Source organism: Protobothrops mucrosquamatus, unplaced genomic scaffold (genome assembly GCF_001527695.2).
Source record: "Protobothrops mucrosquamatus isolate PMUCROS unplaced genomic scaffold, P.Mucros_1.0 scaffold_87, whole genome shotgun sequence".
NCBI lineage: Eukaryota > Metazoa > Chordata > Lepidosauria > Squamata > Viperidae > Protobothrops > Protobothrops mucrosquamatus.
The window spans coordinates 345,427-363,621 of NW_015386163.1; the positions used below are offsets into that span (position 1 = coordinate 345,427).

The 18,195-nt window shown below is 38.0% G+C and overlaps 1 protein-coding gene across 1 annotated transcript in view; it reads right to left on the reverse strand.

The window, feature by feature from the left end:
- Positions 1-13,111, reverse strand: part of LOC107286075 (voltage-dependent L-type calcium channel subunit beta-4) — a 73,220-nt gene extending 60,109 nt beyond the window's left edge. Inside the window, exon 1 of the mRNA XM_015814372.1 lies at positions 13,041-13,111. Within this exon, the coding sequence (XP_015669858.1) occupies positions 13,041-13,085 (45 nt within the window). The 5' untranslated portion in view covers positions 13,086-13,111. The remainder of the gene's footprint in view (positions 1-13,040) is intronic.
- Positions 13,112-18,195: the final 5,084 nt, after the last annotated feature.

Here is an 18,195-nt window from a genome sequence, read left to right on the forward strand (position 1 = left end):
AGCTGCCCCCACCCCCAGCCGATTTGAGGTAGTGCTGAGCTCAGCGCTGCAGAAGGATAGTTGGGGAAAAAAATTCTCAGTTGGGGAAAATTCCTAGATGTGTCTACTAACCTGACTGTGAAGGTATGAGGCAAGGAGAATTCACCAATGGTTTTCTAACCTGCTAGTTGTCTAATACCTGAGAGCCAAACCTGACACGTCTTCAAGAGCTTGAGACCAAGTCAAGACTGGATCTCCTAGCAACAGGGGGCATGTCAAGTTTGGCTACTTGGTCTCAAGAGCAGGCAGACAGAGAAAACCCATTGGTGGATTCTCCATCTCCTGTACTGCAGAATGAACAGCTTATGCCTTTCAAGTCAGCGCATTACTTATGGAGGACAAAGCAGGCTAGAATGCTAAAGGAGATTGGCAACATCAGACAATAAATATAGTATTAAAATGTGATTGTGTAATATGGGGATACCAACTAAATCACTCAGAAAACTGCTTGCTCTGTAACACGAAAACATTATGTAACTAAATCAGCTTTCACCAATGACTGTTCAACCTGATGTAAGAGATTTCAGGAGAAAGAATACCAACTAAAGCAACCAAGAGATAGAATACCAGTTTATCAGTTGACAGCTTATTTCTTAAGCAGTAAGTAAGTAAGTAAGTAAGTAAGTAAGTAAGTAAGTAAGTAAGTAAGTGAGTAAGCAAAGTAAGTAAGTAAGTAAGTAAGTAAATAAATAAATAAATATGCTTAGTCCAGGTGGAGAGAAATCCGCGAAAAGCATATCAAATCACCCCAATATATCTTACTTCATTTGCTACAAATGAGGCTGAGAAATTCTTATGAGAACTTCTGTATTTACCCTAATTCTGTATTTATTCAGATAAATCCTGAAATCTGTATAGTTCTTGCTTCTTTGATCTTGCCCTGATGTTTGGGAGTTGGCAGCTGCAAATTATGGGATCTGTAAATCCCAAACATCTGGAGGATACCAGAAAAGCACAGAAAATGCTTTAAGTGCTTTTCACATGGCAGATAAATCCTTTTCTTTCAGAGTCAGTACACCTTTACAAGATGTCCCGTTTATTTTCCCCGTTTTTCTTCCATTTGTTTTGAATACATTGAAGCAGACACACGTAACCTTGCCAGAGAGCTTCTCAAGAGAGGATAATTTACTCTGTAGCACTGAAAATGCAACTACTTGCAGAAAAATCAGAAAAGTAGTAGAAAAAGAAATGGAAACATTTGAGCAAATAATGTAATAAACAAAGGAGTTTCTGTGTGTATCGTGTGAATGTTGAGTAAATTGAGACATCACACACCAATGGGATAAAACGCTTGTTAGACTGCCCCAGACTAGGGAAGGCTGAACCATTGGCGCTGCGTGGAAGAAAAACATGTTTGAATATTCTGTATTCAAAGACGAACTAGACTCATTTGGAACAAGTTTAATTATATAAAATCCATTGGTTGAGATAGGTTTTCACAACATTATCTCAGTGGGCTTTGTCCTTTTTTTATAGGGATTAGACATTCACTTACAGACAATAAAAAACTAATCCTTAATTATTTACCTAGTGTTATCATTAAGACATGAAAGGCTTTTTGCGTGCGTGCGTGCATGCGTGCGTGCAGATACAGATATCTTTTATATCAGCGGTTCTCAACCTATGGATCACGACCCCATTTGGGGTCGATCGACCATTTCACGGGGTTGCCAAGCAAGGCTGTCCGCCATTTTTTTCCCCTTTTCCGGCGGGTGCCTTACCTCCCTTGAGCTGGGCCAGCTGGTGGTCGGCCTGCTCCGTCTCTGCCGCTTGCCAGCTACGCCTCGGCCGGCGCAGGGGGCGGAACCATGCATGCGCGGTGCTCCCGGGCAGGGAAAGTCCTTGACTTACGACCGGTTTAGTCCTCGACTTACGACCGGTTGGGGGTCACGGCATTAAAAAGGTTGAGAACCACTGTTTTATATGAACACAAGATTCAGCAATGCTGACTTGCTGCAAGTGACGTTTTGTGTGTGTGTGGGGGGGGGGAATTAGAGAGCGACAATTCATTAATGAAAAGAGATGAACATGTCCATCTAATTTGAATACAGGAGTTACAATGCAGCCCCAGCTGATGAGTCTAAAAAGGATGACATCTGGCTATAGAGTCAAAAGACCAAAGGAACCCATCCCCAATATATCATGTACAGCCAGACCTCTAAAATAAATTGCCATTAAGTTCTATACAGACTTAGAAAAATATTTCTGCTACTGTTTTATTAGCAAAGAGGCTGCAGAAAGAAGCCAAAGGAAAGGAGATGAATGAGTGCTCAAGTGAATCCTGGGATTAGCAGGAGAAAAATCAATATTTTTAGAAATCTCAATAAAAAGTCAGTTTCCACTTTATCACTATGTGGGGGGGGGGAAGCAAGAATTATGCATATGTACATAAGGGAGCACACCTACACATAGCACAGCTTGCATTTTAAATGCTGATGGTGAATAACTGTGATGCCTCTTTTCTGGTTGCAAAAAGAAAGTAAAGTTCGGGGCAGGGAGGGGGGGACAGCATGGATTCAGCAAAATAAAAAGATTTAAATAGCTCTTCTTCTGGGACAGGAGAGTTAAGCTAAACCCCTACAGCCACATGGGGCTTTCCAGAGCCTTGCCTGCAAGGGCCAGGATCCCTTCAAAAGCCTAGTTTCAATAATAGGACAAAAGAGGAAAATAATAAAATGGGAGTATAACTGTATAATTGATCTTTCACCAAATTGAATTTTAATTTAGACTTTGCTCCGCAAAGCAGTAAGTAGTGTTTCTCTGTACTAACTAGTCTACCCATTTTTGTTTGAAACAGATTATGCACTCCTGGTTTAGCAAATCAGATCAGTATGTCTGAGCAGCAAAAATCAGCTAGACATTCATAAAACGACTCTTAGGACCTATTTATATTGCTGGCAGAGGAATACCATATAAAAATTAGCCATTTAGCAGTTTTTCTCTTTTTTCTGAATTTAGCATTTTACCAGCAACAGTAATGATAGGGTAACCATAAATAGGACTACGCGCGCGCGCACACACACACACACACACACACACACATACAGAAAGAGAGAGAGAGAGACAGACAGACAGACAGACACAGACAGAGAGAGAGAGAGAGAGAGAGAGAGAGAGAGACAGACAGACAGACAGACAGACAGACAGACAGAGAGTGAATGTTGACCATCTGGACAAATTCCTGTAAATTGTTTTGCAAGATTCTTCAGAAATAGTTCGCTTTTGCCTGCTTCCTAGGATTAAGAAAGATCAACTCACCCAAAGTCATCAAGCTGGCTTTATGGTTAAGCCAGGACTAGAACCCACTGTCTCCTGATGACTCTAACTACTACATAAAATTCGCTCTATAAAATAGGATTACTGCTTTAATTTTCAAATTCCAACTCTTGCTAGGCCCTCCTAAAAAGTCATGCTAGACTTTCAGTAGGCCTGAAAAATAATTTTATTATTTCATGGTATGCCCTTGTGGGAAATGGGGTATACCCTTGCTTTCTGTTTCAGGAGCCACAATTAAGTTGGCTGAAGCCACTGTTGGCCACATCTGATGCTCTTTCCTAGCTTTCTCCAACTATCGTTGCCAGGTTTGCCACAAATGTGAAAGTTCCATTTATAAACAGCAAGAATTGCTGTGGAAGAAACATAACATGACAGCGTGCATAGGGTAGCTTCTGCAGCCATTGGGCAGAGGCCCAGCTCATTTCATTGTTCAGCTTCTGTCACCCAACCATGGCAGGGAGATGGCAAGGCTGTTTAATAGTCCTCAAAAAGGACTATCAGGTGAGGAGGCATGCCTCTCTAGTCGGCAGACAAGAGGCATGCATCTTCCCCTCCCCATCTATTTAGAGGGGAGGGCAAAGGAGTTGATGTTTGAGTGCAAACTAATGGATATGCAATACACACTTGCCAACAATGAACGCTGTTGGACATAAAGCAAAATGGTGATTGGCTGTTGGTTCTCTGCAAGCCCTACAAAGTGATATTCTAAAATGTTGGAGCCTTTTGCAGCCAAATTTAATGCAGGAGAATGAAACATCTCCACGAAATAATCATATTGGCTTCATCCAAAAAAAAATGTACTGAATCCAGTGAGAAAAAAGGAAACAAGCAAAAATGATGCAGCAAATCCTTCTCCACCAAAGCAAAATACAGGTACCTCAATTTTTCACTAAAACTGCCACGACCAAAACTATCTTCACAAAAACATGTCAAGCAGCTTATTAAGTCTTCTTGCTGATAACTGCCATCTGTCAGGCCTGAAATGAACGGCTGCCCTCTTTCTCTATTTGCAAATGCAGCCCATTCTCACATAAACACAGATGTTGTATTTACAGATCATACAATTGCACATTCATTGATTCACGGAATAATTCTTCAGTGTTGGACCATTTATTTTATGTGGAAAGACTATGAAGTTTGTGCAACTGAATACAGAATTCTGTTTTCCACAGAATTTTGACATGCTGAACTAATTTGGGAATTATCCAAAACTTCTTGTGGTCAAGCATTTGCATGGTGGATTGAATATTTTCATAGTAATTTGTTTCACAATTAATATGAAAAGCAACAGTCCCAACAAGCATACAAATCCCAACAAATTTCTATCATTGATTGCTCAGGCTGGAGAACAACATGTGGAGGTCCACAAATTTGCCATCACTGTCTAAGTATATTTTTACTTGAGCAGTGACTTACTTCATTTAACATGAAATATATTTAACTTGAAATAATTCATCGTAGTTACTCTTGATGCATTCCATTGCTTTCAATTAAGTAACAATATGGATTAATCAGAATTAGTCTATATATTAGGAAAGAATTCTTAGCAGAGGATGCACATATAGAGAGAACAGTGTATAATTTTTACACTGAAATGATGAAAACATGACACTTAACTCTTGCCTTCAAACTGCATATTACCTTCATTTTTAATGGCTTAATGCAATGCTTAAGAGCTTAATTGTCTAAATGAATACATACAGTATATAATCATTCTGAGGATAACGGCTTGGATTGAAACAGTATAACTGAAAGATTCTTGGTTGGGGAAGACTTTAAATCTAAGACTAAAGTATTATGAAACTGGGATACGGTGAGGGACAGATAATCATGTGTATTTATATTTTAAAACTATCAGCTGTCTGAAGTTTAAATTCTGTGGCTCTCCAACCAAGGCTTCATGAAAAGGAACCAAGCAGGATTTCACCAAATATCTGGTGGTTTGGAATTTTGTAGATTTCATGCCCTTCGTTCAAGCTTGGACAATACAAGAGAACATAAGCACTTGACAAAAGAGTAAAGTAGTCAGGAAGTAAACAATTATCAGAATTGAATCATGCAGCATTCTCCTCACCCCAAACTGAAGTTGATTTCTAAAATGCCAGTTTGCATCTTAAGAGTTCATGATATTTATTCTTTTTTTGAGGTGAGCTGATCTTTCTGGATTGTTTCTGTAGAATCTGTCACCACTACTTTATTTTCAGTCAAGGGCAACCATTGGTTTCTAGCTACTGGAAATCAGGTAAACGTAAGAATTGTACCAAATCTATTACATCTATTATGCAATCTTGTTTTTAACCTTTACGAAAGACCATAATCTTCTTCAATTTGGTGTACTCCTATATCCCTACAATAATTCTTACACATTAGAACAGGGGTTCCCAACCAGGGGTGCACACATTCCCTGGGGGTGCGAAAACTTAGGTTTTCAAAATTATAGTGTATATGCATAATTTGTTGCCGTTATTTCGAACTTTTTTAAGGGGTCAGAGAATATATCAGAAGCGTTCTAGGGGTGCGGGGTATAGAAAAGTTTGGGAACCACTGCATTAGAATGTTTAAGCGTTTGGCAATGGGGAAGGCAAGTATAAACACAACCACTAAGTGAACGGTACACTTAGGGAAAGTTGCACAATTATTTTGGATTCTAAACAATCAATAACTTAACACTGCAAAGGAGTTTGGCCACACAACATAGCCTGGAAAGCCAGTTAAGTCTCGATATTGGGCAATAGTTTTGTTTGTGCTTAGGAATTCTTACTAGCTCTGATAAATGAGTTCACATCCATAGTAGCCTTTTTAAAAAAGCTGAATTCATTCCCTGTGTACAAAATCCATACTTATTAGCGGCAGCAAAAGGACCAAAGTGATGTGGCTGCTGCTGATTTATGACAGATCTGCGGCCACAGACACAACCCAGCACAGCCAACGATTTGAAGTCAGGTAATTAGAACTCTTAAAGACAGGAAGAAATGAGAAGCAAATGAAAACTAGAGCAACAAAGAAAACTGAAGTCAGTTTTACAGAGGAGGGATAATTCATCTGAACAGTTGGGAGTCAAAACTGCAGCCTATGGATGTTTTAGTATTTTGTGTTATTTAATCCTGCAGTGATCGTGAATTCTGTTTGGTTTTTTTTCCCTTTAGTGCAAAATGTTTCTATTTCTACATGACGGCTTAAAGCAATACACTGTTTTCTCTACAGATGTGTTAACAATGGGGGAGGAAATCAATAGCTTAATATCTTAAATCCAAAATCTATTTTCTACAGATAGGGGAGGAAGTTGGGGATTTGGGATCGGCTTTACTTTCTGCAGTTATCGTTATCATTACATTGCTTTTTATGAAGATAGTCCTTTTCTAAGTACCATGTTTTTTTTGTAAGAGCTGCTTCTCTGTGGTGTACAAATTATGACACTGCAACGAAAACATAATTAAATGCATGCAGAATTACAAAACGAGATGAACATGTGTGGAAATGAAGCGATTTCTCTCTAGCTGTCAAGAATCCAGGGTATGTTCCTCACATTACAGTTATAATGATGAAATATTCAGTTCCAAAAAGTTGCATCAGAGTTGAAGCACAGTACCAAGCCTGCTACTCTTTAAAGCAGCCACATCTTTTCCTGGATTTCAAAGCACCTGCAGAGAGCAGCTTATTGAGGAAAGACACGGCTGCTTTAATGAATTCATAACCCAGCCTTTCCAGAATGCTTCCCAAAATATTTCTGAAGCACTGCACAACTTCAATAATTATCTCTGCGGGATCCATATTGGCAAAAACCAAACAGATCAGGGGCAATGAGAATTTTATTCTCATCATCTTTTTTCAGCCTTATCTTAAACTCCTTCTGCCTCTCCCCCCAAAAATTATCCTTTAAAGGTAAAGCAAAAAAGTTGCCTTGCGTATGGAAACCATATTTTCACCTTGCCTCTTGCAATCTCAGTTATTAAAAATCTAGCCTATTTTCAGATGAGGAGGGGAAGGGCTATTTTTTTTCCCCTGTGGGAAAATATTCCTTTGAGGATGTTGATGAGTAGGACCAGAATAGAAGTGAATGGGAATGCCCTTTCTCTCCAATAGCCACCTTTTCTAGCTTTTGCCCATGTGCAGAGCCTGCATGGAATACTTGTCTAGAGAAGTGGAGAAACTTCAAGGCAATGCAGAACATCATGCTGCATCCACAACAAATTTAAGTTGCTTGGCCCAGGTCTATTAGCTTTCCTTTCCTTTGTTAAAGGCAAATACTGAAAAAAAATATACAATAACTTGGTGCCAAATGGACCATTCCTTTATTTCGCAGCCTATGGACAGGCTTGCTCCAGTCTCATTCATAGAACTTTACAAGAGATCCAGATAGTGGATAATATTCATACAACACAATATTCCACGTACAAACCAGCCAACTACATTTTAACTTAGTATAAAGTTTAGTGTATCGTATAAACTCAGCTTGGCTTATTTGTAGCAATATACACCATGAAATTAAGTAAATCATGAATCAATTTTCCATGGATACGTATGTCATGAGAATACAACCGTGTGCTGACAGTTTTGCTCTGCTCACTGCCAACAGCTCAACAAACAGCAAATGAATAGGAAATAGAGTGCATCACTCTCTATATCCCCCATTCCTAAACAATGTTCCTTAGAAATACATAAGCCAATGCAAGATCATGAGCTTGAAGTGTGATCTTGAGCATATGTATTCAAAAGCCATATTTAAAACAATGGTACATAATCCCCAGCTAAGTATGTTCAGGATTGTGACCCTAACTTATTGTGACCAGAAACCCATTTTTGGGTCTTAGATCACTTTGCTTCCTGGCGAATACCTTTCATTTCTGGCAGTGGCCTGTCAAATAGCAAATATTTTACCACAACCATATCAAGTCAGCTCCTTGATCAGTTTATACAGCAATTTAGCCCTGGCCTAACATTGTTGTATTGTTATATTTATTTATGTCTGAAATCAGAGTTCTCAAAGATCGGTGTTATTAAACCAGCTGTCAGGAAACAAATTCAAACTTTATCAGGCCACATTCGGAAAACTTAAATAATCTGAATGATTCAAAATCTATACAACAAATAACTATATGTTTAGCTGGAGAAAAGTGACCAGTTGCATTCCTATCCATCCTTAGATGGCAGCAGGTCCCATTGAAGCCTTTTGTCTGAGTAGACATTCAGATTTACACTACAAAACTCAATTGTGTAACACCCCTTCATTCTGCTCCTTCCCTTAAGAAACTATTGCTGATATGTGTATCTCTGATAACTAAACTGCTGACTCCAGTTGTTATCTATTGCATTGATCTAAATTTACTAAAAGCAGTAAGTATGGGCCAATTTATAACAATGATTACAAACCTACATTTTGAAAACTACAACAACCACAGGTTAGGATGATATATTGAAAATTTAAACCCATGTTCAGGGTAAAGGATCCAGGTGGCAGACTATAACAAATCACAAAGATATGAAAGGAATGTATTTGAAATCCTTCTATTCCTAATTCCATCCAAATGCAAATACAAACAAAAAGTAAAAAGTGTTTGCGGACAGAAAGGATGTGTTGAGAAGGATAGCAATAGCACTTAGACTTATATACCGCTTCACAGTGCTTTACAGCCCTCTCTAAGAGGTTTACAGAGTCAGCATATTGCCCCCAAGAACCTGGGTCCTCATTTTACCGACCTCGGAAGGATGGAAGGCTGAGTCAACCTTGAGCCGGATTAACTCTTTTTTTTGCTCTAAGCACATCTTTATTCATGTCTCTTCAAAGGCCAAAGATGTGCTTCGAAAGGCTTTCTGAACTGCACCGTATACAGGCAGTCCAAACTTACAACTGGCATCTTAAGAGCCTTTCAGAATTATAACGGATCTGAAAAGGGGAACTTACAACCCGGATTCAAAGTTCCAACAGCGGGGGTCCCCTCCAGAGTCATGTGACTGAGATTTGGGATCTTGGCAACACTGCCTCACTTAGTCATTTGCGGTATCCCACAGTCACATGACCACAACTTACTACAGTTTTGCTGTTATTGGTTTGCTTAACAACTGCAACAACAACAAAAAAAAGGTTGTAAAACTGAGTCAGTCACGTGACCAATCCATTTTATGACTGTCACAACATATAACTGTAATGGGAAGATTCCATTATGGTCATATATTGAGGGCTATCTGTACAGAAACATCAAGCAAATAAGACCGGGATCTACATTTAAATAAAAAAAATCTTGTTATTTTATAAATAAATAAATAAATAAATATGATTTATATTCTTAAATGATCAAACCTCTTCTCTACTGATTATCTTTGAAAGAAATTAGACTCTCTTCTGACTTGAAATGTGAGCGAGTCTCTTTCACTAACAAAGTATAAGGTAAAAATAAACATTCTCCTGAATTGAGCTTGAGTCTTTCTGACTATATAAAGACTTCCATGCAGATTTCTGGGCAGGATTCCAGAATTAGCTAGCCACTGTCCTCTTCTAAGATTTTTTTTTTCAACTTTCCAGAGTAGCTAACACATCTGGTTTTACAGTTGGTTTCCCTTCCAACTACTAACCAGACCGAATTCTGTTCAGCATTTTTGGAAACATCCAAGGTCAGTCACCTGCCCCAGTTACAGCACTTGTCTCCAAATGTTCTCAACTTGAATGAGAAGTTCCTATGCCTGCCTGAGGTATACATGGAAAACTGCTCATTAAGAAATTGTAACAGGTGGGAAATATTAATTAGCACCTATCTCCACAAATTGTCCTTCCATGCGAGACCAATTTGGAATCTTGACAAATTTTGACTTTTTTTTTTCAAAATCCTCACTTTATTCATGAATTTGCACCACAGCAGCATGGATCGGACATCAAACTTGAGCAACCTAGATTCTGTGTAAGGCATACTGCAGTAAAAATTGCCATACTGGCAAATTGAGTCATTCCAACTTATTCATGTATAATGGGAGGGTCTTTAGATACAGATATTTTTACTACAAACAAAAAAACCCAATTTCAATACATGTCTTTGTATTTTTATACACGAAAGCCCAGCTGAGCATTTTGGTTGCTTTGTTGAGATTTCTACCAAACCAGAATTGTTTACAACCTCTTAATTCATACTTTTTAAAGAGAAGACACATACATATAACACATTTTATTTTAAGTTCTTACTAGCCCATTCCTGGAGAACATCACCTCGGTGACAGAGGCCTCAACTTTGAACATAATACTCTTATTCACTAAACCTGAGTTATATATTCTCCTGCATTATTATCAATGCAGCATGAGTAGTATAATTTAATTTCTGTCCTAAAATTTCCTCTTTAAATAGATTCATATACAAAACTACAATTAATATTCCCTCAAACAGGTCACAATTGGGGCTTAATTAAAAAAAAGGAAGCAGGCCACCCTTTGCAAATAACTTCTCAGAATCTTAGTTTATGGAGGTGAAGACTATTCTTCAAATTAAAAACTTAAGACAGGCTTTAAAATAAGAGAGATTATGGAATAATTATCAGTCTGAAGTCATCTTGGAAATCTCTTTAAAAACACACCTACCCCAAAAGTATGTTTTACAAGGACAAACATAAAGGATAACGTGGTCTTCTCCCACACCAATTCAACAGACCTCTCCCAATCTCACTACCATTACTCCCCCAATCCAGATAGTACACACTAAATTTAAGCATAAATAATCTAGTTCACACAATGGTACCAGCATTATCAGCAGCAATGTCCAGCAAATGCTCATGACACTCTGCTGGCAATAGCATGAGCCATGCAAATGTTAAAGACTCTCTGGAAGAAGCATGAACTTTGGGCAACAAAGTACAGCTCATTCCATATCCAGGGGTTACTGGGAAGGAAATGATTATCTTGGCTAAAGCAGAATATTTTTAGTCCATGCACAAACATGCAGGTATTGGCTGAGTGTTTAAAGTGAATCATGTAGAAATTCTGTACCCACAGCTGGCTTTATTTTTTCTTGTTCAACATATTTTGGGTTTTGGGGTTTTTTTCACTGCAATTTCTCATTCACACAACAACCTTGAATGAGAAGTTTCTGTGCCTGCTACATATTGAAGGGGAAATGAGCCTGACAAAGAAGGGGTTAGGGCAGGAGTCTGCAACCTTGACAACTTTAAGACTTGTGGACTTCCGCTCCCAGACCCCTGGGTTAGGCCATTTGCAGAGCTAACAATGAGCAATCCAGAAATCCAGGTGTCCTCAACTCAAGACCCAGACATTTTACCCACTGAGCTTAGCTACTTCACTTTAAAATATTTCGGATATATTTCTGCAGTGCCAGTCATTCTTCCAAATAGGTATTAACTGAACATTTCTTGCCTTGTTTTGAAAAAAGTTATGAATGTATTAATACATTAGCTGATCATTAAAAAAATAATGGACAGGGAAGTTCAGGAAAATATACATTGTGAAAAAATACCTGCCAAGTGCAGAAATACCAGTATAAAATCAATAAATCAAACATCAGATTTTGAAAGTCAAAAGAGAGTTTGTTTTCAATTCACTTTGAATTTCAACTTTCCTATTAGAAAAATTGTAAAAAAATAAGAAGTGTTGGTGGTTGAATCAGTCTCAAAATGCGGTATTCTGCAGCTGTATTCCAAAGAGCATTATAGCAACAGGGACATTTGCAAAATACATGAGATCTGGTCCATTTCCAAATGGATCTTATCAGTGCTGATCTTAAATGCCCCTATTGATGCATAGACCATTTTATGTTATAATCATTGCATTTTTATGCCTTTGCGATAAATCTTATGTAACACATTCCTGTTTAATATGGAACAGCATGTATCCTATTGTGTCAATCTAAGCACTTTTCTCTTTGTCCAAAGAAAACATTGTCCCCTAAGGACTTTTTTAAACTGTAGAGGTAAAGATTTTGACTAAGACAGTTACAGTATTATGCTTTATAGTCCTCAATTGTCTTTTTCCAATCTACATTCAACTGGCTTCCAACTATCACAAGCTTTCAGATAACTGGCAATCAATTCCGGCCAAACAGAAATGCCTATCCTGGCTTAACAGAGCAGGTATCTATTAAGGAGTACCAACATCGCAAAAAAATGACAAGACCAGCAAACATGACACCTCCGTCTTAGTAATCAGCTTCTTAGAAGCATCTGTACTGTTTTTATGATGTTACAGGATTGCATTACACCAACCACTTGTGCTGCTTCTTTGTTCAAAAAAAAAAAAAGCAAATGGATCTACACCGATTATTTGGTTAGGTAAAGAAAAAAAAATCAGCTCAGGAAAATAACAATCTGGTTAAACAAAGCAGAGAGGGTAGCATTATGTGCACCATTCCCATATTCCTTTAGATGTTGAACAGAGTTGGCACAAGGACAAGAACATTTTTTCCAAATTAGAAACCTGGGAAGCATTCCTCCAGCCTGCCTTGAGGACAGGGGTGCAGTCTGTAAACCAAATGCTTCCCATCCGGCTTTTCTTTTCAGGGATGCTGAATGAGGAATTACATAACCTGGGATTAGGTTTAGGTGCCTGCAGATCAGATGCATTGCCAATATCCCACCAAGAAAAGAGCCCAGGGTTTTGGATATCCCTTTCCTTCTGCTTACTTTGTTATTTCTGAAGAAAGCTTGTATGGGGGGGAAGAGGAGAGAGAGAACACGCCAAAGCCTGGGAAGGAGGGAAGGAAGGAAGGAAGGAAGGAAGGAAGGAAACCACTTACCGCCTCAGAGTCTTCAAATCCATGCAGGTACAAATTGTCATACATGGAGGTCTGATAATCCAAAGAGCCCCTTTTTCAAGGCAAAAAAAAAAAAAAAAAAAAAGTAAACACCCTGGCCACAGACACCGCTGGGATTGCCAACGCGGGGAAAGGCCCAGTCCCCAGCAGCTCAGTTGTTGCCTTCTCAAGTTGTTGGGCTGCTATGCGGCTTCCCCCCACCCACCCCCCGGGGCCACGGCACTTTTCATTCACATCCTAGAGAGAAGGAGAGGTCATCCCACCAGGCAGCCCAGCGCTGGCATTTTTATCTGCCTCTCTCCGAGTCCGAAGAGCAAAAGAAAGAAAGCGTTGCCTCCGACTGAAGGCTGATGACAGAGGCAGGAGACGAAAGCCTGATTGGCTCGGTGGCTGCGCCTCGTCAACTTGCAGACGTTGTGCTCCGTGCGAGGGGATGATAAACATGAGGACGGGCTCTTCCGAACAGGCATCGCTTTCCCTCTCTCTCCCTCCTTCCCTCCCTCTTTCTACACCCCCCCGGTGATTTCTTTTGCCCAAGTCTGCTCAGAATCGTAACAACAAGGCATCGTCGTTAATAAGGAAGTTAGGTTGACAGAGGATAACTGGGCGGCTTTAATGAAGTACGCTGGGCTGATTTTCCCAGGAGGAAGAAAGAGATTTAATCATAGTTGAGGGGGGGAAAAGTTCACTTCTCTGCTGGATTTGCTATCTGCTCCTTTTGAATCGTCTAAACAATTTTTTAAAAAAAAAAACCTTTTCCACAGGATGCAAATTATATTTCAGCCAAAACTCTTAAAGCTTATATAGCCAAGAGCAGAAGAATGCAAGGAAGCCAACATTCAATTACAAGATGCTCCGTCCGCCATTGTCCCAGTTTGAATGGCATTGCTTAGTTTAATCGCCAGGATATAAACACGCAACCCATTTACACTTTGCACAAGCAGAGAAACAGAGGTGCGCTGTGCTGGGGTAGTGAGGTTAGGCCTAGGCTCATAAGAGCCAAGTTCAGGTCCTCTTTTAGCCATGGAAACTCAACTGGATGATTTTGCACCGGTCACAATCTCAGCCCAACTTATTTCAAAGTTTTTGATGGGAGGATCAAATAAAAGGGAAATTCCCCTAGAAGCTGCCTTCTGCTTTGGGAAGGGAACAGACAGAACACAAATCTAAATAAATACATAATAGTAAACTAATGGCATTTATAGATTATCCTAATCAGACAACAGCAATTCTGCCTTTCCTGGTGGGAAAAAAATACACAATAGTCAGAAAAGTAAGGCATCATCTTCTGAACTCAGAGAATTATGGCAATAAAATAGGCAAGTCCACCCTAAAATTATTTGCTAGAAGCAGCCTAGCAATCGGCATGTATTGCTTATGATATGTGATAAAAAAAAAACCTGCGGTGAAGTAATACCAAAAAAGCCAGGATTTATAAAGTAACTTCAGCTGTCTAATACAAACTGCAAGTGGATAAATATATATATTTTCTCAAAGTGCCACATAAGCCAACAAACATGCTCGCTTGGATAGAAGTTTGACTGCTTAAAGTGGAGGCATGATTTTTCACATTTTATTAATGGGAGACTTCTAAATATAGAAGCTGAAAAGAGCTAGAATGGATTTGTGGCACAGTGTTTGTTCACTTGTTGGAAAAATATCTGCAGTTCGTAAGCTCATTTGTGGATATGCTAGAAAGACAGGGTACATTTTAGCCCTTTCGGTGTCATCTAATCTTATTTTAACCATTAAAGGGACCTAGTAAGGGTGTGCCCTCGTTCTGGTGCTGTTTTTAATTTGCATTTCAACAACAAAGACCCCGTCATGAGCTGCATTTAAACAAGCTAGAATACTGCCATCCTCCTGCATTATCAGAGGTTAAGATGCCCATTTCTCCTTATAAGGATTATGCAGTATTGTATTCAGTAAATAAAGCAGGACTGAGGCATGCCTTTGAAACAACCTCTTTGTTAATAAGAACTATTAAATATAAATTACAATAAAACAAAGATTTCATTCTTTTTCAAAGAATGTCACAAGACAGATGGGTCTTGGATGAAGCTCCATTACAGAAAGTGGGGACATTTAAGTACTTGGATATCGCATTTCAAGCTTCTTTATCTTGATCAAGTCACAAGCTATTTTTTCTCCCTTTACAAAAATATAGTGAGTAGTGTGGTGACTATTTTTAGTTTTAATTCCTCTCCCCCCTTCGCCTCTCCCTCTCCAGCACCCCAACAGAACAGACTTGTAATCTTACTGCATGCAGATCTTTCATTTTAAAACAATCCTGATACAACTTCTATTTGGGGAATGATGCATAGAATATACTGATTTAGTCAATTTTGCCTTATAAAAGATTTGTTGCACCCAAATTTGTGTTATCAGCAACATTGACACCTAAAACTGATCTTAAGGCAATGCCTGGCTTTTGAATTTATCAACTAAGGGTTTTTTTTAGTTTTGGATGTTGTCTTGTAAAAAATTTGTTGCGCCCAAATTGGTGTTATCAGCAACACTGACACCTAAAACTGATCTTAAGGCAATGCCTGGCTTTTGAATTTATCAACTAAGGATTTTTTATTTTTTGTTTTTTTTAGTTTTAGAAGATAGTTCTACAGTAAAACTAATGCACTTATACTGTTGCTTCTGCACTACTCTTAAAAGTTACCGTACATCCAATATTGCAAGCATTAAAATACAATTAAGACATAAATGTTTTTGTCATAATACTGCTATTATTTTTTTAAATTCCCATTAAAAGTTCTATATTCTAAATTTTTATCCCTGCAATTATATGAATTAACCCTTTGGTGGTGGGGAAGATTATAGATCTGTGCATTATTAAGAAACTTGCTGTTGATCCTAATACAGGCAACATACTGCTTCAACTTAGCATGTATTATACTCATATCTGCTATTTCTGAATGTCTAAGATTCAAAAGTATGATTTAAAGATCCTGAGGCATTTAAGTAATCTTGGATATTACAGACAGGACTATAAATAATAAAGATTTATAATACTGTACAATAAAATAGCATCAGACTGGAATAATTCTATGTAAACTTTGGCCTTTTAATTAAGGGTTATAAACGCAAGTAATATGTTTCAGTTGATCAAGTATTACAACAGCTGCTTCTAAATAATATTTATAAAATATGGGAGAAATTTCACCCCAGATGTCCTTTCCCCATTATTCTGTGTTGCTCAGCGTGTCCCTCCAGTCCTTTTAATCTATATTCCTAGACCTAGGGGTTATGTCTAGCATTGGTTGTTATGCATGTTGATGGGTGTAACCACCCACTTATATCCTCAGATCCATTGAAAATTAGACAAGCCTGGTATGCGACTTAATCTAAAGTGATCTGAGTTCGCTGCAGTGACTAGACATCTGGGAAATCTTCCATTAAAAGATGTGATCACAGCATCTGCAGCTAGTAGGATCAACTGAAAGTTACAATTCTTCTTAACCTGTCATTCCTCACGCTTCCTTTCCATTCATCACAGTACTTAATTCTCTGTAATCAACAGTATATTTGAAAAGATCTTAATCTGCATTTCCATTATATGTTAATCCTTTAGTGGGGTCTTTGCTATTAACAGTTAATTATTTAACTATTGGATTCCAGTTTTAAGGCTATCTCCTTCATAGAAACAAGCCTGGGCATGGAACAAAACTGAAGGACTAAAAGAACAATATAAATAACTTTAGCTACAACACATAATCTTAGCAAAAAAAGTAATGGCAGTAATATATACATTTCATAAGAACAGATCAACTACTGACCACCCATCAGCTTAGGAATAGCTTTCTTCTACATGTCTCACAAACAACTGGGAGCTAAAATCAAACATGTCTGGAGGGCACAAAGTTGAGAAAAGCTGTCTAAAACAATGAAATTCCCACACTGGGGGAATAGATGGTGAATATGTCAGAATTTTATTTATTTATTTATTTATATTTCATATTTCTAAACCTCGTATCTCCCTCAAAGAAGTACTTTTAAAAATTTGCAAAATAACAAAGTTTGGAGAGTAAAAAATGTTTTTTTTTGAAGACTGGAACCTTATGTAGGCTGAAAGAAGAAAATAATGATATGACGATGTATGAGTTTGAAAATTAAAAAAAGTGGAATTAAATGAGGAGCTGAAGGGATTTATATAGTATCTAATATTTCTAATACAAGATTATAATTATCTTTTGAAGATAAAGTTCCAAGTCATATTTCATAACTTCAGTTTCTTTCTTGAACATATTGCTTAATCTTTCTTTCCTTTCCTTTTCTTTAGACTTCTTTTACTTTATGTAAAATTCTTAATAAACATATATTTTTAATAAAGAGAGAGAAAACTGACGGATACCCATTGTCATATATGTAATCTCCTTCCAGTGTTCTCCTGTGGACTCTCAAGCTTTTAAAGCAGACCTGAGATGACCAGATACTACTGGATGCAATCCAATAATTCAGTTTGCTTGTCATTCTAATTTGGACGCATCTGCCTCTTTTCTGCTGGGAGCTGCACTTTTATCATTTTTTCAATATCTTCAGGGAATGAATGAGTACAATCAACTTTTGGGCTTAATACATTCGTTTTTGATGTTTAATTTTTGGCCTAAAATGTCATCTGAGTATTATACACCAAGTTTCTCCCTAGTAAGCAAACCATGGCTTAGCTTACTGTGTAAACCAGATCAATGTAGCAGGAGGGTTTACAGTTGTTCTTACCTACATCAGTCCGGAGGTATAAAACAATGAATCACTAAGAGTAATAAAACTAACGTCATTGTCCTCTGAGTAATTCTGTTCTATATTGTATCAACTATCACACTCACAAGCACCTTTAGCTAACAGAGTGAAAGTACTTAGCAAGAAATTTATAGTTAGCTATTAAAAATGGATCTCCGTCAAAGAGAAATTAATCTGAATTGGAATATATCATCTTATTCTTTCAATTCAACTCTTATCCGACATATTGAAAAGTAAGGAGGTAAGAGCAGGACACAGCAAATTACAGAAGACCTAATCTGATATTAGTATTTGAAAATATTCCAAACCAGATTACAAAATGATTGATAAAACCTTGACAACAATGCAAAAATCAACATTGATTTGTCAAGAACAAGTCTTTCCTGGC